Below are 25555 nucleotides of genomic sequence, written 5' to 3'. Positions count from 1 at the left end.
TTGTGTATGTGTTGTCTCTGTTCCTCCTCTTGAATGTTTCCCTCTGCTTGAGCAAGAACCCATTATTTGTATCCTTCTACTCCGTTTTCAGGCACACCTTTCTTCTTTTTGTTTAAGCACTCTATGCCAGTGTATGTGTTTTCCTGCTATCTCCATTGTGTGCATCTCCCCCTCTCCCTCTGCTGCACTCACTGCCCTTGTACTAATCCCACCTCCTGGCGTTGATGTTTTTGCCCTTGTGCTTCTATCCTCATCTCCTTGTGAAACTGTCTCTCATTCATTTGTTCCCTGACAATCTCCTCTCTCCGTTTGTCCTCCTTCCACTTTTGTGTTGCTTACCCCATGTGCGCCTCCCCATGTTTCTTCTTGCACAATATTCTTTTGCCCCCCCACCCCCACCCCGTGTGTTGCCCCCTGTTGCTCTCCCCAGGTTTGCTTCCCCCATCCATGCTACATTTTATTTTTTACTAATTCCACTCAAAATGTCAAACAGAAAAAAGCCCTTGGGTCATTTAGCAGGTGCACGCATGCAATGATGTGGACGGCAGCATATGTTTTTTGTTTGTTTTTAAGTCATGCTGCACAGTACAGGGTATGCTTTACAACATAGCTAGAGCCACTGGCAAAGCCAATAGGTCCCAAAGAAAAGACTAGGCCAATGCTTGTTTAAAACTTTCTTCCTAGTGTCGTTCACTAGAATATTGGGAGAGTTAGGGTTGTGGCCCATGCCCACTGCTCTGTCAGACATATACTCAACAAAGTCAAAGCCAAGAAAAAGAGTTTACAATACTGCTTCAATTTGAAATGTGATACCTCCCAAGTTCTAGTTTCCTGTATTAGCCTATCTTATGGCACCCTCTGAAAGACATCTAACAACCAATACTAGTCCTGTCTTTTATTTTCTATACCATTCATAGAAATAATATTGAATTGCTGCACTTCTTCAGTTTCTAAGAGCTGTGAATAACACATGTTACTATTTCACATTTAGAATGGAACTCATGTTCCTGCCTCTTGAGTGGATCCTGCTGTTTGGCTCATTTTTCAAGCTACCTGGGACTTAACTTTTAGAATATTCTGTATTTATGGAGCTCGATTTCGTCTCAGGCGGCAAATAGGCACTAAGATAATCCATGTAGTCAGGCCTTCAGCCATCCTGGGTCATTGCTGTATACACACATGGTTTATTGTTTATGCTTCAATTGCTTGCTATGGAGTAGGCATGCTGGTGGTTGTGGAACCACCTGTCCTGACTCAAGGAACTTTAAGCAGTAGAATAAGGAATTCTGAGTCCTTGCCTTGGCCCTTCCTGTAATTATTCATGGCCCTTCCTGTAATTTGTTCATTCTTCTAATTGGTCATGTTGAGTAGGCTTATGCCTTATCATATGCTGGTTGATCACAAATAGCTGTTTGATGGTCTCCTGAGTTTAGATCTAGTGCTTTTCTCACAAACATCAATAGTTTTTGGTTGCTCATTCAATTCAATTCAACTTGTAAATGACTGATCTGTGGATGGAGTGTGTACAATCCCAGGCTCACTGAGGTTTTGTTTTTTGATCCCCCAGTCATTATGGTAGACAGCTTACTGTTCCATCTTGTTTGAAAATTTGTTGGCATGCATGGGGAGTAAGGCGTTGGCTATCTTTTACAACTTTGGGACTGATTATGAGGAGGTAGGTTAATTCTAACTTGTGCCTAAATCCCTTTTACATGTTGGTTGGAATCACGAGTTTGAAGGCATTTAACACATCCAGTAATTATTGTAAGAGTTAAATAACTCAAACCATTACATTTCAGAGTGGTTTCTTTATTTATCAGGGGATCTGGATAGCACCTAAGCTAGTAATCAGACATGTCTTGACCACACGGAGTGAGCTAGACCTGCCATAGTGCATGGAAACAGAATATGTTTGCAGATGAGGCTTGCCATGCCTACCCCACAGATGTCTGCTCTTTGCTCCCACACCCATCATGGTCTTTGATGCATGCAGACTCAGTATGTTTCTTCTCCTCGTTCCATTACAGCCATGAACTTCATTTAGAGGTCTCCCCTTGCGGTCAGTAGCTCTGCCCTTGCGACCCCATCCTAAGTGACCAGAAGCGTGCATCTCCAGCAAGAACCCAGCACAGTTCTTTTCAAATGAAAAGAACACACTTGCAACATAATTTCTTGTTGTTAATTGAGAGAGCCCTGTAAAAAGGCATCTCGATGTCTTCACGCATGCCAGGGAGAGCGGAAATATGGCAGAGAGGACAGAGAAAAGAAGAGCTAGGAAAGATTGTGGGAGCAGAAGAGAGACCAGAGAAAGAGGTAGAAGACACAACAGATAGGTGAGACACAGAGGAAAAGGTTAATGTGTGTCTTTGTGAGTGAGTGTGAGAGCAAGAGCTATAGAGAGAAAGAAAAATAAAGAAACACCAGAGAAAGATAGAAGGATGAAGCGATATATGTTGGAGAGGCAGAGAGGTGTGAGAGGGAGAGACAGGCAAAAAAGAGACAGCTGACCGACCGATGGAAAGACAAAGGTATAACAAGCATTAGAATGAGAAAGGCACAATAGGCTTTAAACGGGACTCTGTCTTTTGCCAGGATTTCCTTGCATTCATGGATAGGTCGGGCCCCTGTTATAGTGTCACTAAATAGATGCCTGTCACTGATTCATACACAAGGGGTCCCACTGAATATGCTAACTGCACTCGCTTTTGGGCAATTAATATTTATTTCTTCGCGTTTTGTCCCCAAGTGGCCATGTTACCTGGGGATTTTTCAAGGCTTTAATGGATCACTTGCATCCATGTTTAAACTTATGTAGACTGTAAGTAACCCTGATGTAAATCTAATAAGCCCAAGCAAAGTGCTAATCATGTGGTGTGCGTTACAAGGATTTGTTTAACTTTGCATCTGACCTCCTGTTGTAGCTGTGGAGGTGATATCTAGGCTCTAGTTGAAATATAGATGGTAACTAAAATAGAGATTTGTTTGCTTTTGTAACTGGTGATTTTTTTATCAGCCTTGCACTGATAGTTTGATTTGTAACTGCGGGGAAGTCACTTTTAATTATGTCATCAGAGTAAAATGTTATGTGACATCATTTACTAGGATGACAGGGGGTAAAGGCTCATATACTTACTGTGATGTAATTGGGGACCAAAGGGCAAGTGATGTCACTTCCGCTACCCCTGAGATTTTGGTGAATCGACATCCATGATCACAGGACTCTTTAAAGTAGTCTTAAGTCCCCATATTCTCTGGAAGGAGGCTGTAACGTGCATTTATTGCACTTTCTGTAAACATTATTTCTTTGATGACTCCTGCATCTGTCCCCTTTAATCTCTTATGATCCAAGAGTACTTTTCTCCTGAATGTGCTTGTTTCTATCATATCACCCATTGCTATTATTACCAAAGTCTGTCTTTCCTGCTCTTCATCCATTGCTCAAGCAAAGCACTCTTCTTTTTGGATCAGACTATACCTCCTCTTGTCAGCATCTCTAGGGAAGCCAGACACACACAAGTAGATCCCGGAAGAATAATTTAATAGTAATTGCAGGCTTTAGATGGTTACTAAGCACATTGTGCAAACCTGTAAAGCCTCAGCTGCCTTGGGTCTGAATCACCTGCCCCCCCCCTTTCATTTCCCTTCCTCTTTCTTCCCCATCTTCTCGCTTTCCCTGCCCACTCCAGGGATGTGAAAGGAACTTCTGCAGACTGGATACATTAAACACAGGAAATCAAAACATGCTGGTTCGGTTTTGTATGTTCTTTAGTTGAATATGGGACCCGGTCAGAAAAACTGTCAAGGCTACACCAAAACATTACAGGCTGCACTTGGATTGAACATATCAGCCCATTGGCAACCCAGCATTGACTAGGTGCACAGTAGTGTGTGATTAATGTACAAATCCACTCATTCATAACTGAGCTTACTACCAAACATCTGCTGGATCAAAGGACGATGAACAACAAATGTTACTATTACACTTTATACTGCTATAGTGAGTCTGCAGTTCTGAGGCCCAGACTTGTGACTCCTAGATCACTGGAGATATCAGAGACGAGCGGGAGCTTGCTGAATCATCTTGCCGACGTGGGAATATATATGTGCTGAATGATAGGGAATTCTTTTTAGAAGTAGATCGTATCAAAACAGAGAAACATCTGCCTCATCTAGCTCTTGAATGAGTGTTTAAGAAATATCCCACAAAGTCAGACACTTCTGCCCAGCACTCATCAGACCATCTGTGGATACCCCTATTCAGTGTGCCAAATAAGTCTTCGGGCACTCACCAGGTAGCTAGTGAACACAAGAGCACGCTACTTGAGCTTCTCAAAGCTCCGCAGCAGTCAGGGTCTCTTCCAGCTGTTGAGACATGTAGCTTCATTTTTTTTACAGAGTGGCAAAAAAATTAACAATGCTTTGCTGTAATCTGAGGTCCACAAAGAGCATATGGCCAAATTAACCTCCTGGATCACCCTTTGGGGCCACTAGTATTTTCCATAAGGAAATGTCTTGGCCCTCACCTACCTGTACAACTGCAGTAATAAGAGCCAAAAACTGCAGTCACACAATTGCCAGTCACAGCCCTCTACTCCCCAAGTTGCATCTGCCTCAGAGCTCCGTGTCACTGGTCCAAATCCATACATTTGTAAGTCCTTGCTTGATACCGCACCAGCATAGCCCACAGACTTCCCATAGAACTGCAGCATGTCACAGTAAACACTCACAACCCCAAGCTAATCAAATATAGAAATATCACTTGCTGAGGCCTGCCGCCACTTTAATGGACCATGCTCTGCGTTCACCAGTTTCACAAGTACTGCACCACCATTCACCAATATAACGCCCTGGATTTATCAAACACAGCTGCCCAGTCACAGCCCCCTCATTCTTATAAATGAGGGAACCATCTTTTTTTCTTCAGCTTCCCCTTTTTCAAGCACATACCTGCATGTCTCCGCCTACAGACAGTTATATTCTTGATCTTCATGATAACTCCAGAAATGCACATTTGCAATGCATGTCATTTTCACTCATTGTGGCATTGGGGAGAGGTCTACTAAATGGTATTTAACACACTGCATAATTATGTTAATGTGCTGATATCTCTAGACCCTTTGTTTATAAAATATCGGATGCACGTAGGGAATACAATAAATGTCTGATTTCAGCTCCTCGAGTTTCGGAGGTAATGTTTGTCTGCTAAACTGTTGAATTTGGCAATGCTGACGTTCAAAGTTTATGGACCAGAGATCAGCTGACTGCAAGACTGGTAGTACAATTTTGTGGTGTTTTGTTTTCCACTGGCCAAGCTATTCAGTATTAAGCAGGTGATTTAATTGAATACGAAGATGAGCGATTGTCGAAGCTCAAGATCAAATGAAATGTGAATTCTGATATAAAGCTGAAGCAAGAAACCCCATATTCGAAAAAAAGTTATCCATGACATAACCCATCCAGAGTTAGCATTATAGTGGTTTTTATTTTCCTATTCTAATATTGACTATATTTCATACTTAAGTTAATAAAAGGTGTAGTCAGTGCAGAAAAGTGTATGCAAGTACATTCTTCGCTTTCTGGAGAAACGGGTGTATATAAGATGCATGTATGTAAAATGCACCTAGTGGTTTGGTCTACTGAATCACTTTTACTCTACGCTTGTAGTGTTGAGCCTAAACACCACCCACTCGGGTGAGGCTGCCTGTCCATGTTCTTATGGTTACCTCCAAAAGCTGCTGAGTAAGACCAGTCTAGGGTTAGTCTAATAAGCATTTTTCTTACCTGTGTTCACTGACTAAACTAGAGTGAGCAGACACAGAGTACAGGACCGGATATGCCTCTGTCATCAGTTGTTTTTGCCAACATGCGTGGCATAGCCCAGCAGTGTTTAGATAGAACATCAGACACAAAAATATCATAGGATGGACTATTATTCCAAGAATATTGAGGTCAAAATCTTGTGAAGGTAAGTTTCTATAGGTAAGCAAAGTTTTACTATGTATAGCTCTCTCTATATATATGTATATATTCTAAGTACATAGATGTGGAGTAAATAATAGTGAATCTATACTTGCCTATTTGGAATGCCCTTATCGATATTTTGGTCCTCGATATTTTTGACAATACATTCTCTCCACACAATATTTTTGTTTCTGATATACTGTCAGTGATATATGTTTTCCATAAATGAAATCCCATGGACATTTGGCACCAACAAGCAATGCTTAGCTTTGCATAATGGGTGGTGGCTATTTTCAGGCGGTCATAGTGGCCTGTGTCTGGTGTATCGACTGAGATCACCACATCCTCTACGTGGATATGGTGAGAATGGTCAACCACCCAAAAAGCGAGAAAAGAAAAGCATCAGGTATTGCCTCCCCTCTTCTGTGCTTTCCCCGCAAGTGATAAAGGTGAGGTATCGACCTACAGAGTGTGCATTATGCTGCATAGTCTCTGATGGATTCCTGAGATGTCCTCCCCTCGAAGGGAGGGAGCCACGTTAAAGATCGTCTGTAGATTCATTTCAATAAAGTGCTATGTTGTTTTTTTTAAAAACATTTCTTAGCTCGATTTTGCACAGACCTCTGTTTAAAGATAAGTAGGCTGAAAGATCTGACCAACGCGAGAGCTTTTGAGCATCTGTCCTCTGCTTTCGGCCCAGCATTAAGCAGCAAGCCAAACTAAAATGTACAGAGCAGCCAAGGCAGCAAGCTGGAGCCATGATCACTGAGGGAAATTTAATTAGTGTTGATCATGACTCCAGATGATGGTGCTTTGATAAGGAATACTTTAGTACTTAACAGCCTTTTACATGCACCGAGTCTGTGTTGGAAGAAAAAGCCAATTGTTCAGAATGAGTGTGCAGATTTCTACTGCCCCACTTAGAGTGAATTGAAAATGTGGTTGTTAGAGGGTGCACAGATGTCTTCGGGCTGTCAGACGCTTGGAAGGGTGGGGGACCACTCTCAGTCCAGTTCTCTCATCAGAGCCATGTCACGTTGGCTGTGATGGCACAGCTCTTGGCATATTTGCGTGAGTGCCCGCCCCGTTGTCTTGGTGATCCATATAAACCCAACAGTAGGTGCCATGAGAGATGCAGCCTGCTCTAACGCAAGCTCAGCAGCTCCTTGAAGTCTCTGGGGGACTCTATTCAAGACGATCACACAGCACTTGCTGTCTGCTTTATTCAAAAGTCCTGATACGTTAAAACCATTTGCTTCCTTTTTATAACAAATCCAATTCTCTCCCTACATCCTCTTCCTGCCCCGTTCCCTCTCCCATCCCATTCTTGGCCTCTCAATATGCACGCAACCGCATGGGTCCTTAGTATTGTAATACTTGTGATGGCTCAATATATCCCAACCTTCTACTCAAAAGTCACCAAGATATCTGATATATTCTAGACATGTGGACAGCTGGGTGGACGCATGTCTGTCTGAAGCTAATATGGCCAGCTACTAGGTTGCGTGGAGCCACCATATTACTAGTCGAAAGGCTTTAGTGTCGTCGTTGCTGGCTCCCGGCTTTACTGCTTCAAGAGATGCAAGTGGCTAGAGTTGTTCTTAGTGATAAATATCGAAATGCCCATTTTTGGTTTGTGACTGCTGTTTGTTTTCTTTTTCATTTGTAATGAACGGTATTTCTTAAGGTACAGACTTTGGCTTCCAACAATTACCAGGGGCTTCAATCAAACACATGCCCCCAGCACTTTTTCTCATTGACAACTCATACACAGTTCCATTTAGGCTGATTTCTGTGGCAGGTTTATGCCACAGCAGCAACCAGCGTATGCATAAATTATTACTCTTTGTTTTCTTGGGTGTCGAGAGACACTTTTTCGGGCGCGAAACGCCCAGCCAGTTGTTGAGAAGTTATGTTTCAAGTTAGTTAGGTTAAGACAGTGATTAGTTGCCGGCGCCTCTGTGTCCACTTTAACTACGCCATGAAGTGCCCAGGTGTTCTTGAAAGGGTTGACAAAATAAAATAAAAAATAATTTCTTAGAATTGAACACTTAAGTAGAACGAGCAAGCTGAAGACTACTGGTTCTAGGGAGAGCTGTGAGGAGGGGGCTAATAAATCTATCAAGGAGACTCCTCCCGAGAAGATACGAGTTAGTTGATTGGCTGGCACGTGCCATGTTCCAAGATTAGTGCTCTTTGAGATGCCCATTTGCCGAACATGTCCCGAGGATTAACAGAGGAAGAAGTGACATCCACCCCTGGGTGTTGGTCACATGATCTCTTCTCGTGTTTACTGCACGAGCTGCCCTGGCTGCCAGATTCATATCTCCAGTGCTTTAACATGTATTATTTCCCGGGTTTAGCTCTTTTCCAGACTACTGATGCAGCGAAGGCATCATTACAGTACAGGGTGTTTTAAAGAGGATCCTTGCAGCTTTAATGTCGAGCCTGCGCTGCAGAAGGGACAGATAGAGCTTAATATTCATTTCATAAACTGATTGGGCTAAATAAAGGTCAGATTCCAAAGCTGGTAACCGACCGGATGAATGGCATTTATTTTTAGCCCCGACCCAATACCAAGTATTTCCAGTGCCTATTTCATTTCACGACAATTCTCTTTTCCTTTCCTGGTCAGAAATGTATGTTCCTTTTTATAGCCATGGTGGTCGTGCTGTCACCTTTTCAACAAGGGAGTTTTTTGTGCAAATTTTGCTGATGGAAAAATATGTCCAAAGTGATTGCAGCCCTTGGAGGAGAAGTTGAGTGTTTTATTTCAAACACACTTTTCTGCAGCACTTTATGTTTATGGTTGGTACCACTTCACCCCTGCGTACACAACAGGTTTCCAACCCCACCCAACACTTACACATATGCCTAACTACAGCCAACATCCTATCAACTATGCTCTTCAAAAACGGCTTTCAGGGTGCTGTGAAGCATAGCACTTTGTGTTTTTTTTAGGAGTGTTAAGCGCTATACAGCTTCTTTAATATAGTACTCTACAACTTTTGTACCCAAGACATGTTGAGTGGTGATGTATGTGTGTAGGTGTCTATGCATGTTGTATTTGTATAGCGTGAACCGAGCAAGAAGGCCCAGTGTTCAAGGTCAAAGGCAGACATGCATTCAGTTTGGGTTTGGAGGGGTAGCTGGGTTCTAGGAGTGAAAGTGGACTGTTACTGTGTCATAATGAAGTGTTGTTTAAAGAAATGTGTCTTCATCTCTTTCATATATTGCAGCTAAGTTGTGGCAGCCTTGAGGAAATTTTTGAACAGTACTTTCTCTGGGAAAACCAGATTAAGTCTATGTAAGTGGATTCTGGCCACTGAAACCCATCCGTTTGCATACCTACATTCAGTGATGGCTGTCCAGTAAACTCTGTATCACAAGATATAGAAAAAACCAGCATTTGATTCAAGGAAAGTTTTTTTTTCGGAGTTGTATATAGCGTGAACTTCCGGAAGGTATCAGAGTGCTTTGCATAAGCACCAGGAGCATTACAGATGGACACATACAGTTTGTAGGCACGGGGAGATTTAGGGCGATATGTAGCAACATTCCGTTTTGCGATTTCTAAATAGCGATTTTTAAGGAATCGCTATTTAGAAATCGCAAAATGGTATGTATGTAGAAATCAGCTTCTTTTTAGCGATTTCTTAAAATTCCTTAATTGCGATTAGCAAATTGCTAATCGCAATTAAGGAATCACTTCCCATTCATTTCAATGGGCCAGGAGGCCCATAGGAATGAAGGGGAAATGTGTGATTAGCAATTAGCTAATCGCAAATTGAGATAATTTTCAAGGGTGCAGGGGTGTCCAAAGGACACCCTGCTGCACCCCTGAAAATGACATGTGTGCGCATATGGCGCACATACATGCCCTAAGGGCATGTATGAGCGTCACATGGCACCTTTTGTTTTAAAAAAAAAATTCTTTTGTAAAGGAATTCGCAACTTACCACCAACTTGAAGTTGGTGGTAATTTGCGATTCCTTAGGGACAATTAGCAATATTTTTTGCATCATACATTGCATTTAAGGAATCGCAAATTTTGTGAGTCCTTAAATGCAATCGCAAAATAAGGAATAGCAAATTGTGCGATTCCTTATTTTGAACCACATTTGTTTCATACGTTCCATATTGAGAATTCGCATTCGCAAAGGACACCCTGCTGCACCCCTGAAAATGACATGTGTGCGCATATGGCACACATACATGCCCTAAGGGCATGTATGAGCGTCACATGGCACCTTTTGTTTTAAAAAAAAATGCTTTTGTAAAGGAAGTCGCAACTTACCACCAACTTGAAGTTGGTGGTAATTTGCGATTCCTTAGGGACAATTAGCAATATTTTTTGCATCATACATTGCATTTAAGGAATCGCAAATTTTGCGATTCCTTAAATGCAATCGCAAAATAAGGAATAGCAAATTTTGCGATTCCTTATTTTGAACCACATTTGTTTCATACGTTCCATATTGAGAATTCGCATTCGCAAAGGCCGAAATTCTGCGAATTTTGGCCTTTGCGAATTCGAATTTCAATTATACATATCGCCCTAAGTGATTTTCCCAGAATCACAGGATGTTGAGCGTCCCTGCCGAGACTCGAACCTGGTTCCCCAGCTTTGAGGTTGACCTCCCTAGCCGTTAAACCCGGATTCTCCCATCATCTTGAGCTGCTGAGTGTGGAATTGGGTAACCAGGCTTCACCCAAGTCTCAGCTTAACATTCCGTGATTCTGGGCAAATCACGTCATCTCCCCATACCAAAAAAAAAGTGTGACATGCTCTGGTGCTCACGCAAAACACTTCAATGTCCTTTGGGCCAGGATGCAATAGACCTTCAACTTTTTTCCCCATAATATCAGTAGCACCATTTTTCTCAGCGTCCAGTGTCACGCCGAGCCGAAAATCATTGTTCCTTGTTTTGTAAAAAATGTTTTTAACTCAAGGAGTTATGACCGTTTTAGGCCCTACAATGTTTTCATATTAGTTGCTTACATCATTACTTATTTACATGGATCAAGGTGCTTTCTATGATCTGTGTTGTAACTCTCTTGTGGTACAAACTATGAATGCTCCCTTAATGCGTTGTTTATTTTGGCAAATGATTTTTACATCAATCCTCAGAGATATTGCTTCTTAAAATATCACACATTGGCTATATTTGTGGAAGAGAAAATACATACATTGAAAACAATTCTGCACCTACACTAATGTTGTCTCTCATCACAATTCAAAATGTAGCATCTAACTTTGAGTTTGGCTGACGTGCAACAAGTGTTCTGTCCGTCCTATTTAGAACACATAGCGGCTATTAGCCACTTCATGTATGGCATATGAGAAGTGCCACTGGAATTATGCGGCAGCTGTGGGCCAAAATATGTGACAGGGTTGACTAAATTATGCAGCAAGAAAAGCCAAATTATGCGGCGCAGTGCAGCACATTGTTTGATAATAGTGCTTCAATTTGTTGTAATTTTTACACTTACTAACACTGCCTGGGCATAGGTCGTACTTCAGTTTAACACCCATACACAGCAATAAGCAATAGAAAGGTGAGAAGTCCACCTTTGAAAAGGTATTTTCACCTTCAACACCCCGAACCGCCAGCTTCACTCCGCTGACCTCGCCCTCGTTCCACGCATCCACAGAACGACCACCGACAGCAGATCATTCTCCTACCTCGCCGCCAAGACATGGAACACCCTCCCCACCCACTTGCGACAGACCCAGGACCTGCTGACCTTCAAGAGACTTCTCAAGACCTGGCTGTTCGAGCAGTTGCAGCCCCCCGCCCTCCCCCCTTCCCCTCAGCACCTTGAGACCCTCGCGGGTGATTAGTGCTCTCTACAAATGCTCTGATTGATTGATTGATATTTTAACAGCGACACATGTCGCTGTGATTTTAGTAGTAACTTGTGAACCGTTTAATCTAGAATTTTTTTTATTGTTTGTTAAAATCTGCAGAATATGCAGAAGATGATGGATTGTGTGGAAAATGTGGGCGATTCATAATTGTACGAAAAACACCACAGCTGCACAATCACATAATTCCAGTGGCCCTGCACATGAGAAATCTTGTATTGTTCAAAATCTAGATAGGAGAATACATTCAAATTTCAGGTGCTTCAGGACGTCAGTATCCTGCTTACAAGAAACTAGGTTGACCCCTTCTGAGTTTCACAACTACCCTGAGATATTTCCTACCACAAACTCTCTTGGAAAATAATTTATTAACAGAACAGGGAAGTCTGCTTGCTGTCACGGGGGATTGGGAGATCTCAGCTCAGATACTCCCAAGGTCCTCACCAAAGAACTTTTTATTTGAGGGAAATTATGGCACTTCCCATTAGAACAACTAGAGCCTAGAAGTTTGCCTACACTGAGATTTACAACATAAACTGCACACCGATGGTTACTGGTAACAAACTGTTTTTCTCCTTACATGATTTTTGACCGTTCTGCTTTGCATAATGATGCCAACCCCTGTGTGGTTCATTTACAGCTTACTAAAACCATAAATGATAAAACAACGTGCCCTCATCCGCATAAGATGCATTTCAAGTTTCATGTACTGAGTATTCCCAAGGCCAACCACCCGCACGTGCCTCAAAGTGGATACCATCAGAAGAGGCAAAACAAGGATTGAAAAACCTAAGAGGCTTACGTGTAAAAGGTGTTACGTTTGATCTCTAATTATCAGCGAGCAAGGTGTTTCAGCCTAAGCGGTCTCTCTGGAAATCTGTGTTTGTTAATTTGCCTTTCATTAGCAGAGTCTTGATTTGCATGCAGAGAAACATTGTTGCATATGACAGTGACAGTAACGCTGATTTTTTTCTCTGTCCCAGTGGCTTTTCATGGTCTCCCATTGAAAATCAAGAAAGAGCCACATAGCCCCTGCTCGGAGATCGGCTCGACGTGCGGTCAAGAACATCCCTTCAAGTTTAGCTATGGGGAAAAGTGCCTGTATAATGTCAGGTAAGTAATAGAGTGCATTCTTCACTCTGTGCTTAATTTGAGCCGGTGTTTGCAGTTGGGGCGCACTGGCACTCATTTTTGAAGACCAGCACTTATTTTTCCGGATCAGACTTTGACACGGAGCAAGAGCGAGAAAAACACACAATGGGGGGGTAAGGAGAAAGATAAAGACAGAAAGATTGTAACAAAGGGAGAGAGAAGGAACCTGCTAGAATTAGATAAATGGGCAGGGAATCTGTGATAGATTGAAAGACTTGAGGTAGTGATGGGCACCCCTGCCATTCAGTAGTGTCAGTCCAAGCTTCTGTACCAAACTTAATTGAGCACTGTTTTCACTAGAGGTTGCATGTATAGCCTTATTTCAATAACTTGTACCTACAGGCCAGTGGGGTTCGACTGGAACACAAGTTAGGCCCAGGTGCTAAAATAAAGTGGCCCCCATTAGCGAATCAGATAGCTAAGAATATGACCCATGTTTGCAAATCATTACAGTTTTCAGTTTCTGAAGTCACATTGTATAAGTGTTTTGCAAAGTGTTGGAGACTGCTTACATTTGTGCGTGATACAGACAATGCTTGTGGTAATGAGGAAATTGGTGGTTAAAAAACGGCCCACTAGGCCATAAACAGGCCTGCAAAAAGCCAAACATCGGCCCACACACTGACCTATCAAAAACTAGTCCTTTAGACCGGGCTCCGACCCTGCAGGCTTGTAGCCATTGCATGTGCTTGAAATAACTTCCACATAAGAGTCAAACATCTAGAGGGCCATTCAGCACAGTGCCTGGGTAGTGTTACGAAAATATTGGGACCTGTTAACAAAAGCTCTTGTGAGTGCCGAAGATAGTACTACAGTAGGTCTCTTTTACGTACTCTTACATGCCATTGTGAATCTGACCCATTGTCTTGACTTTTTCCTTGTTTGCCCTCATTGAAGATGATGTTAGGGTCACCCTTCCCAAGCTTGAAATTCCCTTACCCATTCATTACTATTGATGATGAATGAATGGGAATCTCCTCTTCTTCCTCTGACTTCTTGCGGTTCCGTGACTTAGGTACTCATAACCTTGGTTTGTCTGGTTGGTGAAGTGTTGGGTGTGGTGATACCCATAGAAAAGATGACATACACTCATATTTGTTTTATCACCTATATTTGTATTCACATGAGGGCAGCTGAGATTGATATTCAAAGTATTATGTTTTCTGCTCCAATTTCCACATTTTCTTTTCCAGCTATGAATAAGTGCTTTGCTGTGATTTATCACCTATGCTGGACATATTTTTTCCCCTTTTTTATTACACTTTTACTGTTTTGAAATGGTAAACGTTTGTTTGATTTTATTATGCACCTTATGTTTCAGGACCTGCCTTGGAACTAACAGTTCTGAAATTATTCACTCTCACAATAGCAGCATCTGATTAGCGACCAGATTTTTGCTGCTTTATCGTCGCTTTTTAAATTGACGTTTTGTTGTACTTGCTAGCCCCTTCATGTTTGCTTATCAATTTGGCTGCCCTGTTACCTCTAGCCTTTTTTCATAAGGTACCTTCACACAATGTGGAGTTGGAAGATACCACTGCTACGAGGCACCCACCCATCCCTCCAGAGCCATCACAAGCATTCTGTTGATGGGGCGATTGGCAGCCATATCTTACCTTGTCAATGGAGAGCAAGGGAAGCCCTTTTACCCTGACAATCCTCAATCATAGAGGAGGAGATTAAGACACCTTTCTAATTTACTCATCGGGGAGTTGCCAATTTTCTTATTTATGATGCTCTTTGGGGTCTGCGGCTTTTCCTCTTCTAAGAAGAAAAATAATGCACCGAGCAGTGTATTTCAGAAGAAGCTTTTTAACCCCTCTTTTCTGTGCAGTAATGTATTTTCTCTCAGTGTGGTTTAGACAGGCTTTTAACGTGATTTACATGAGTGACATTTCATGGGAGGTGCTCGGTGTACTATGACTCGTCAAGTATTGAACAGTGCAGGTGGGCTGCGAGCTGTGCTGGCCAAACATACTGCAAATGCAGAGTAAATGCTTCCCTGCTGGATTCCTGTTATCAATGGTATACCCTTGATTGTAGGCGGGTCTTCCTGTTTGCAGGTGGACTCATCTTTGCCCTTTTTTTCACAGTGCCTATGATCAAAAGCCACAAGTGGGAATGAGGCCATCCAACCCGCCCACGCCCTCAAGCACCCCTGTGTCGCCCCTACATCATGCATCACCCAGCTCCGCTCACACCCCAAAATCAGACGGGGCGTTCCACACGCACCTCCCACCTGCAGCACAGCCTATTCCAGACAACAGCTACTCCATGGACCACAGGTAAGGAAACGCAAAAGGTTGTGGGCCTGGTGTTCACAGTTGCCTTATGTCAACTTTTGATCTGAGCTCATCCAAGCCCTTGTTGTAAACACAACTTTTCCCGAGTTGTGTAGGTTACAGCTATTCAGTCGTAACAGTAGCAGGGAGAGTGATTTGCGTATTTATGTGGTGCTTTCCTCTAAGGCAAACCAAATGCTTTTCTGAGCCATTGTAGTTATACACTTGTATTTACGGCTATCTATTATATGTGCCACTGGAATTATGTGATTTGACGTCCACAGAATTTTCCAAATATGAACTTGCTGCATTTGCCACACAATTCACCATCTGATGCATAAACTGCAAATTTTAACAAAAAGATTTGTTTCTAGCTCAGGTGGATCAAAAGTTACTAAAATCCCAGCAGCACATGTTGCTCTGCAGTGGAAGGCCCTTTGCAAAGACTGACTGGTCCCCTTTTTTTTAATTCATTATTATTGTATTTGTGTGTTAAACTGTTACCAATACCATGGAATACTTGGACAGACAATGTTAACCTGTGTAAAAATGTGAAAATAAGGAAGTAATACTATCACAAATTGTACTGCATGATGCCACATAATTTGTCTTTATCTTCAATATAAGTCAGCAAACCTTGCCGTATAATTTGGTCCACCCGTGCCATATAATTCCAGTGGCCTTATCTGTTGATGACCGTTTGAAAGCAGTGCCTGTTGTCTCAACTCCTGTACGGATGGACAAGTGAACTTGAACACCATGATGCAGATTCGCGGGCCAGTGCCCTGACCAGTGCTTGAAATGGAAAAATAAAAGAGCAGGTACTCTGAACCAGAGTACCTGCTTGTTTCTAAAAAGTGCTGGTACTCTCCAAATAAAAGTATTACGCCACTCTTGAGAAGTGCCGGTACTCTCCCTCTCAAAATAAAAAGGTGCTGGTACTCCTTACTGGACAGTACCGGCCCAATTAAAGCACTGGCCCTAACAGATCTTTATGACGTATCCCTAATGTCTGACCTTAAATGAACTGACTGAGCCAAGAATGGTCCTCAGTGCTGACATTCAGACTTCATGCTAGTCCCTCTCAGGCTTCTATCTCCCTTTTTGGTTCGTGTACATCCAACCCATTTCCATGCACACAATCTTATTTATGGATGTAGTGGAGGTTTTTGGTTTTTTATTTTTTTTTTGCTGCTAAGATGCCCTCAGTGTGTTAACTGCTCGCTGCTGACATCGGTTTGGGTGACCTGCAGGTTATTTACAATGAATAAAAATGGTTTAAAGCACTCTGTGAAAAGCAAGTTATCGAAGCCTTGAACTTGACTCAGGGCTCCTGGTGGTGGCCGCTTTTCAGTGGGTACATCCTTCGCCTTTGCATTGCTAGTGACTGACGACTCTGCATCGAGCACGTGTTCCCGGACGGCACCTTGGACCCCATGCTGAGAAGCAGGTATGCTCACATCGGCACTAAACATCTCCGCCACGGCCCTTTCTCTTCCGTTTGACAAGGATTAGAAGGCAATAATATCCTGCCATTGCCCCATAACCCAGTCGTTGTTTCCACAGCCACGTGCGATTAGCTTTTTGTCGTTGTGTGCGGTTGCGTTTGTCTCATTATTGGTGCTGACGCCATAAATTGTATTATTCTCACAGGTGGAAGTGAAAAACAAGATTGTCATGGTAACAGCCGGCATGAAAGCTCCTGGGCTTTCTCCGTGCGCCTCAGCCTCGCTCGCCGCTCCCTCCCTGGCTGCACCGCTGTGTGCGCCACGCTGAGAGATGTCAGCGTTTGAAAGGCTACTTTAGGCCAAGGTGCTCGGCCTTGTGTCTTTAAACGCGAGGGCGGCTGAAGGCCGCGCTGCTTCCTCGGCTTCACTTATCTGCCGCCCCCAAGGCTTGCAGTCAAAGGGTGGCTGAGTGGGGTCAGTGTGAAGCAGGGCCGTTCGCACACCAGCTAACTCAAGGCCCAAACCCCAGCTAGGAGTGTGCAGAGTTTTTCACTCACAAACATTTCACCTCTCCTGTCAGTACCGTGATAGCTTCCTGTAGTTCACACATTGTTCTGCATGGGGTTTTCATACTAAAATCCGTACTTGCTGCGCCTTTTTTAGTTGTTCCAAGGAAGAAAATTGCAGCCAACCATCCAGTTTCGAACTCACAAGGAAAATGTTTTAAAGGAAGTTTGCCAGAAAAATGCACATCCATTTTTAACTCTATTTGACACTCTTTAGTAAACATTACCAGTGCTTGTGGGAAAGATATGTGGTTGCACAGACGTCAGAAAATGAGGAAACTCCCCAAACTAGAGGGAGTGAAGTACTCTCACACAATAAAAACTCCAATAGCAACTGGCATGACTTGCGGGTGGGGGGGCTAAAGCGCCGCGGGCTCGAGGTACCTTTAGAGTATAAATAAAAAAATAATTAACAAACTTACCTTACTGCTGTTCCCGCCGCCGCTTCTCTGCGCCTTGCTCCTGCTCTCTCCTCGTGGCGTGGGACAGGAAGCCAGGAACAACAGCAAGGCTCCCCTGACCAATCACAGCGTGCAATGTAGCGTTGTGATTGGTTTTGAGCGTCCTGGTGGGACGCAGCACCAGGGAATGGGAGCCTGGGCTTGTTCTCCACGCAGGCTGTAATGCAGCCTGCATGGAAAAGGGGTAAAGTGCACATGACTGGTTTGGGCAGCCCGAGAGGGCTGACCAAACAGTCACTGTGTACTTTTAGGAGTGGGCAAACCACTCCTCTCCTGCCCTGCTCTGTGCCCCGCCCACCCGCTGGCAAAGGAAGAAAGTGAAGGAAACATAAAATGAAAATAACTAAAAGTTATTATCATTTTATGTTTCCTTTCCTTACACTGCTCAAAGCAGTGGGGCGATGCTCCTCCGCCATAGCGGAGGCGCTGCCCCTGAAAAAACTCTTTAAACCCCTGTTTCTAAATTTTGATAATTGGCACTCATAATACACACCTCTTTTCTCAATGTTTCTTCAACTTGCTTATCACCGTTTCAATTTCAGATGTCACCACCGGTTCAGCTCTTTCCAATTGAATATTGCCAAAAATTATCACAAAGGTCCACAGGCCAGAGGTGGTGCTGGCGCCCAAGTCACCTTTCTCAGCTCCCCGAAAATGATTGTGGGAGGCACATGGGTAGGTGGGTGGGTGGGGGGACTTCAAGAGAGAGGGGGAGGGAGGTGGTGAGAAAGAGATCAGAGAGGGAGGAAAGAAGCACAATAGAATGGATGAAAACGGTGAGAAGAAGGTGCAGTGGTGCTGTTTTCGGTTCCCCAGTTCGGCCCTGTTAGTGCACGCATGTAGAACCAGCACCATTTACCCCCAGGGGCCTTATTACAGTAAAGGCGCATTTTCATTGTTTGCGCAGGCTCCCAGCGCAAACAATGAAAATTCACCCCATTACCATGAATTTGCTGCCACCAGGGTAGCAGAGAACTCGCACTGCTTTGAAGCCCCTTTACACCCTGCAGAGGGCGGCTCTCAGGGGGCGCACTTACATTTCACCACCTTTTAGGTGGCGCACTGTCAGTGCACCTCCTGACAGCTTCTTTGCCTCTGCACCCGCGTCTGTAAAATGGCGCAGGCAAAGGGGAAAGAGGGATTCTCTCATTTCCATGGGGCACGACCCCATGCAAATGAGGGAGTGCCCTCTACAGATAGTGCTGGCACTTTATGTGCGCCAGGGCTAGTGTTGTTGCATAACGGGCCGGACAAGCATCTGCGGCCCCTTCTGTAATACCAAAGTGACCTGGGGTGAGCAACGTGGGTGCAAACCCTGATGCGCCTCTTGGTCACTCTCTGTAATACGGCATTTGGTGCATGTACTACATTGAAACAGACGGACACCGCCTCTGACCTGCTACTCCATGTCTGTACGTTTTTCCACGCACCATACGTTTAAGCTACTTCCACAGTACTATATATTGAGCAGAGTGGTTTCTAGGGCCGGAGGGATGAATTTGGTTCCGGTAATGGATTACTGCTTCCTGACTGTTCTTGTTAGCTTTGGACTAAATAGCCCTTGAAATCAAATCCCCAGAAAACCAGACATGTTGTCAAGCTCATAGAACTGAATTTGATGCCACTTTTATTCTGGCTTGCAGGATGGGGTGTCGTGTTGTGACCTGCTCTTTCTGGGGCAGGTTCCAGCCCCTGCAGGAAAAGGTAACTTGAATATTGCCACAGAAGGTTGTTCTTCAAGTTGTGCTGCAGAGACCAGGTGAATCAAACACTACAATAGGGTTGATTTCAAGCAAAGCCTGCAGTAAAAGCAAATATTGGATCACACACTTCCTTTAAGGCTTTGTGAGCAAAGCTGCATTTCCTACTTTAATCCCTATTTACATTCTCTTTTTACTTCTTGACAGGTCTGTTTAAATAGCTGTTTTTTAAGATGCAAAAAACTGTATTCAGAGGTCTTTCTTTTTTTCTGCATCTCTCAGATTTATGGTTTGTGTTTAGCTTTCCATTAGAACGTATCTAGGGACAGGCAGAATGTCTTTTTGCCTCGCTTTATTTTTAAATAATGGGCCAAATTAGATTTTCAATTTAAGCAAAACAAATTTTGCTTGATACCGGTACAGAATTGCTTTGACGGGTAATTGCCGTGACTGAGCACGATGAGCGGGGATTTGATGACAGGGGTTGCTATGTTAGCACAAGCACTTCCAGTTGTATTTAGCAGTAAAGCATTTGTCAGTGGCTAAAAGAGGACAGTTTGGCGCTATGCTAAAGTAAATGAATTCTTAAAAGCTGCTGTTAGAGCCAGGAGAACGATGGAGGGCTAATATATTACCTAAGTTGTGATTAATTTCTTATACATGATTGGCACACTTGTTCTGTGTGATTCTCTTTTATCAATCTATTGTTTTTATTGTTGTTTTTTAGTGGTTTTATCACTGACAATTTGCACTTTTAATGATCTGCAAGAGTACCATATGCCTTTATCTTTGATTGCTGATACTCATCGATGAGATATCTTGCTGTTCAAATAAATTCTATTAATTTGACGATTGAATTGTGGAACTCTTTTAATGGTGTCTTAGTATGTTGCACAGTGTTGTATTTTATGGCCTGTTTTCGCCATATAAAGAATTACTGAAAGTCATGTACATGAATATATAGAGCATTGCGATTAGCATTGAAAGAGAAGGCAGATTTAGATTTTTGACAGTTCATGAATGGAGGTTACAGATTAACTAAATGTGAACCTTTCTCAACTGGAGAAAACCCTTGAGGCATTTCAAAATATCCTGAAGCAGTCCTAAGAACTCTGAAACAGTCCTGAACACGCCATAGCAGTTCTGAAAACCACAAAGCAGTTCTGGGGCTGCCATGTGGTGTTCTATAAGTCTGCAACAGCATAACTTGGATAGTTCCTAAATCTAGAGATTCCTAACCTAGGTGTCTTGTTTAAAGAAGTTAAAAGTCAAGATGTTCATGTGGGTTTCTGGGAGTTTTATCACAATTCTCAACCCTTTGTCTCCTTTCATGCAAGCTCTTAACTATGGAGTTTGATGCTCGTGAAACATTGACAGCTACATGCCATTTAGTGGCTTTCTGGTCCCTTTGTATTACAGATCGTGCATGAGCTGTCGACATATGTTGACCCAGCTGAAAATATTTACTCTTGGACTGGTATTTTGTTGACATTTTGTTACCATCTATACATCTGAATAGTTTCATGGTGACATTTGTTTAAACACATAGTCACCTTTTACGTATAGCTCACCATTAGCCTTTTCCTCCCCATCGCTTTTCTGTTGTCTTTGTGTTCTACTTGGTAGCTGTGATTATATGAGTTCCGTTAGGTTTAGCAGGATACAAAAAAAACAATGTATTAGGAGGCAGCTCCTAAGTACAAGTACAACTAACCTCTTCAGCACCTGTGTTTCTGGCATCTCCGCTAGTCGTCCCAGCATGGAAATATATCAATTTTGCTTATTGCTGGCGACCACCACTGACAGCAGGTGAGGCAGGCGACCATTGCTTATGTTGTATGGTCTGGTACTGCCTAATGCCCCCTCCCCTTCCTAGAACAACAACCATTGGTGAAAAGAGGGACCCTCCCACTCCCTTGGGAGGCTCACCAATCCCCACTTTCCCCCAAGGCAAACACTGGAAGCACCACAACTGTTTCGTTTAGGGGTCATGGGAACCCGGACGTATTTTATTACATAAAATCTTAAAAACATTACTAATCATTTATTTACATTACGTGCAATACGCAGAAAGTCCAATACATTGCTAGGTACATGGTGTCCAATTGGCTAACCTTACCATGTTTCTAATACAGAGCCAATCCTATCATAATCTAAGTGATGAAGATATTAATTTCTGCACATCCCTGCTAGAGCCTACGACAAGGTCAATGACTGGCGTTCTCAGATCCTGATCCAGCTAGGTCCACACCTCCTTACCAGCGTGACCTTGCTTAGGGGGCCCAGCTTACTGGATGGATACCTTCCCCCGGCCCTCACACGCCCTCAACGTTAAACTCCATAAAAGGGGCGCAGCAATTATGCCTCCTAGAGCGCATACGCATGCGGAAATTGGTCAACCAGCCTACTGGAAGCGAGACTTCCCATCCCCCGCAACTGTCCAACCTACCGGCTGTAACTGCCCCTGGAGTTCCATGAGAGACACTCGGTCTCCCCCTCGGGAGTCGCCATTTTATAATGGTTATGCCTGCTAGAGACTGAAAACTATGCTCACCGATCATGACCTTACCGCCTGACCAAGGAAAATGCATAAAAATATGACAAAATTAGTTGACCTAAAAATTAGCTGTTCATTTGAGAACACACAACTCTTTTACTACATATATCAAGAAAACAACATCAAACCATCATATCAATTTACATTACTCCGCCCATAAACCGAAAAAACATTCTTATTAAACCATAACATCTGCCTTAGGGGATGGTGGGCGGGTGAAATAAATTTGTTGAGGCCTCAGCCTGAGGCTCTGATCTAGTGTGACCTGTCGGCAAAGCTGGGGAGCGGTGAACAGAGACTGTGCGCCGAGCTTCCCAGCCTTTTAAGTCCTTTAGGGCAGGCAAGCCGGTTCCAACCAGTTTGCCCGATGTTGAAACCATGCGTGAACCGGAAGCACTTGAAGTGCTTCTGGTTCACGCTCAGCTGGCCAATCGTGGCGGATGCTGACCAGGGGAGGCAGGGCACTGCGTCACTACTGTGCACGGCGCTCCCAGCCCTCCCCTGTGTGCGGGGGCCCGGCGCGACCACCATAATTTTTTTTTAGTTTTATATAGCACGGACTCAACCCAAAGGTATCAGAGCGCTTTACATGAGCACCAGTTTCGTTACAGATGGACACATTAATTTTTGTTAGGCACGGGGGGTTTTAAGTGATTTGCCCAGATCACAAGATGTTGAGTGCCCCTGCTGAGATTTGAACCCATTTCCCTGGTTTCGAGGTGGACCGCTCTAGCTGTTAGGCCAACCCTTTATTTAATCATACAGGACAGGGTGAGAGGAAGATCTGTCAACAGCTAAGATTGTTTGAGTTCTTGCTTAAGATCTTGACAAGTTGGCAAGAGCTCCTTACTGTGGAGTAGGCTTTATTCTTTTTGAGTTTCCGGTTTTGTAGAAGGTACATCATACAGTCTATGATGCTCATTTTGGGAAACAATTTTTCTAAATTCATAAGTGACTCTTTGTTTTTGTTGGGAGGGAATTGTATACTTTGGCAGCATGTACGGAGAAAGTAGTGCCGCCCACTGTTTTTTTGTTATTGTACTGTGGAATGATTAAGAATGGTGCTAGTCTGGAACGTAAATTTGTAGGTTTACATATTTACTGATTTTCATTCTGAGAAATTCACAACCTGTACAGAGGATTGCCTTTTGAATGATCCATAATAATTGGAATAAGGTTATTCTTGAGGCCAGTAACCAGTTGGGAGCCTTTGTTCTTGGAGGGGATGTGTGTGCATATCTTTATGTGTAACACAGTCTGGCGGCTGAGTTCCTAATTTTGTGGGGTTGTCTCATGGCTGAGAGAGGAATGCTGAAATACAGGTCATTTGCATCATCATTGTTTGTGAGTCATTCGGTTGCTTTCATTTTTATGGAAATCCAAGATGGAGGAAATACTGTACATCAGAGAGCTTGCACTAAGTACTAGTGGGCAATCTTAGAGGAATGGTTTCAGTGCCTACTGGCAGCTTCCAGCTGTCGATGTTCATATGCATTCATAGTTGCATTATCGCTGTGCCCCTTGGTGGCTGCCTTGTGACTTTCGCTGTCATTCTGCAAGATATTAGCACCCATGCGTGGCCATAAAATCTTTTCAACAAGGTTACAGAAATGGGTGATGTTAGCTGGATATTTCCTTATGGTTGAGACAAAGGTCCTCTTTTATGATTGCAAGCCTTGAACCTCTTGGTTCTCACAATCTCTTCGCTTTACTGCATTTTGTCCATTGCAGCTAGTGCCGTGTCCATACCACCAGCCACAGTCTTCTCAAACATTGATGTGGGTGTTTGCATATTCTATGCTGCATTAGGGTAGTCCCTCGCTCTAAAATTTACTTTAGTTTGCCAACAACTGCTGCAGACACAAAGTCTTTCCATTCGCTCCATATGCCTCCTCCGCCCCCATGGTGCCCTTTGTGTGATTGATCACCTGGCAATATGCAGCCAACAGGCCAGCGATGGCACCATGCCAACAGCTTTCCGGGTTTCAAGTTTTATGAAGGTCCTGGAAACCATTGATGACCTGAGCGTCTAATTTATTCATAGTAGCCTATATATAATTCCATGCATATTACAGTAAAATAATTTACAGAGGAAGTATCGTGTTTAGTTTTTCAGTGCCTAATGGCCTGTTCAAAAAAATATATCGTGTTCCCCCTCCACAGGAAAGCCCTGGGGTGCCATATTTGGATTAATAACTACTTTACAGAACTACTTACTTCCCTTCAACCTCACACGTGGACCCAGCCCACACACAAACCCACACTATTTTCATAAGACTGTCTAAATGTGTTTAAGGAAATCAAACATCTGCAAAAATACAAGCATTTTGTTCTTTTGGGAAGTTGAAGGCCAGATAGAGTGCGAAAGAGCTGTTCCGGTTAACATGTTCAGAAGTTCCTAGGTAGTTTTCACAGTAACAACATTCTCATTATTTTTTCGCAATATAAGAATAAATGGATTTTAAGTTTCAGTCCTTTATAAATCCTTCTGCTGTCAGTGTTTTGAACAGTATTTGCCTCCAGGTGGTAGCATTAACAAGCTCACTATGTGCATGCCTGAAGAAAGAGCAGTCAGAAGATGATTCCTCAGTAGGTTATGTTCCCGTAATTCAATGAGAAAGTATAATCCTTCTAATAAATTCCTCTCATGTGAGCGAGCTGTGGTCCTGGGAAGGTTTAGGCAAGTAGTTTTGAGAAACCATCTTAAAGATGCTTGAAGTGTTTATTGAGACATTTAGGGGCTAATTACGATGTCTGACGGACTTAAGTCCACCCAACACCTTCTCAGTTCTGGAACCGACTGAATTCTGGTCAGCGATCCCGACCGCCTGATTAGGATGCAACCGAACACTGTTCGGTCGCATACCTACATTTCACTATGATAGCATGCATTACTGCTGTAAACCGGACGTTGTACATGCTCCCATAGGGAAATGCGAGGTGCATTTCACACAAGCACCCCGTGGCAAGCACCTCAAAGTGCCTGTCACAAGGTGCAAGAATCAACAGGGGAGCACCGTAAGTGCCCCCTTGGCCCTCAACCGGAGGCAGCGTACCCAAGGGGGCCCTGCTGGGGGCCCCTAAACACACTTTCTGATGTGGCCGGCATGGAACCAATGTCGGAAACCGATCATCGTAATCCCAAGGGCAGAAAGGCCTGCCCAATGGGATTACAGGCCGGTTCCAACTGGCTGAGAGGCTCCTTGAGCCTGTCGGAAGCCAGACGGAATGACCAGCCAGTTTAGTTTCCGACCACCAGCTTTGTAATGAGGTGGTCGGAAAGTAAACCGAGAGGCCTATTACGATGCGGCCCGGACGGCTCCGACCGTTCATCAGAGCCTTTACGGGCGGCATCATAATCGGCCCCCAAATGTGTCTAAAATGACCCATTCCTTTAACGTGAACTAACGTTTATGCAGTTCATGGTTTGGTTGTTCGCTTCTTGTTTAAACCCTTTACCTGTCAAACAGCGCAGCTAAGCTTCCATATATTCATATATGAATCGCCCATTGAAAGCAATAGGTTCACAATTCAAGAAGTATCAACAGTACCATGGTGC

General features: G+C 43.5%; 1 protein-coding gene across 3 annotated transcripts in view; it reads left to right on the top strand.

Annotated features, from left to right (window-relative positions):
* ETV1 (ETS variant transcription factor 1) overlaps positions 1 to 25555 on the top strand; it is a 129965-nt gene that overhangs the window by 48318 nt on the left and 56092 nt on the right. For all 3 annotated transcript variants that reach the window (XM_078663759.1, XM_078663760.1, XM_078663761.1), the window contains 2 exons: positions 12814 to 12943; positions 15076 to 15267. In XM_078663759.1, the coding sequence (XP_078519885.1) occupies positions 12814 to 12943; positions 15076 to 15267 (322 nt within the window). The remainder of the gene's footprint in view (positions 1 to 12813; positions 12944 to 15075; positions 15268 to 25555) is intronic.

This window comes from Lissotriton helveticus, chromosome 10, assembly GCF_964261635.1.
Source record: "Lissotriton helveticus chromosome 10, aLisHel1.1, whole genome shotgun sequence".
Classification (NCBI taxonomy): domain Eukaryota; kingdom Metazoa; phylum Chordata; class Amphibia; order Caudata; family Salamandridae; genus Lissotriton; species Lissotriton helveticus.
Note: the sequence above shows the minus strand (reverse complement) of the source record. Positions and strands in the feature narration are given on the sequence as shown.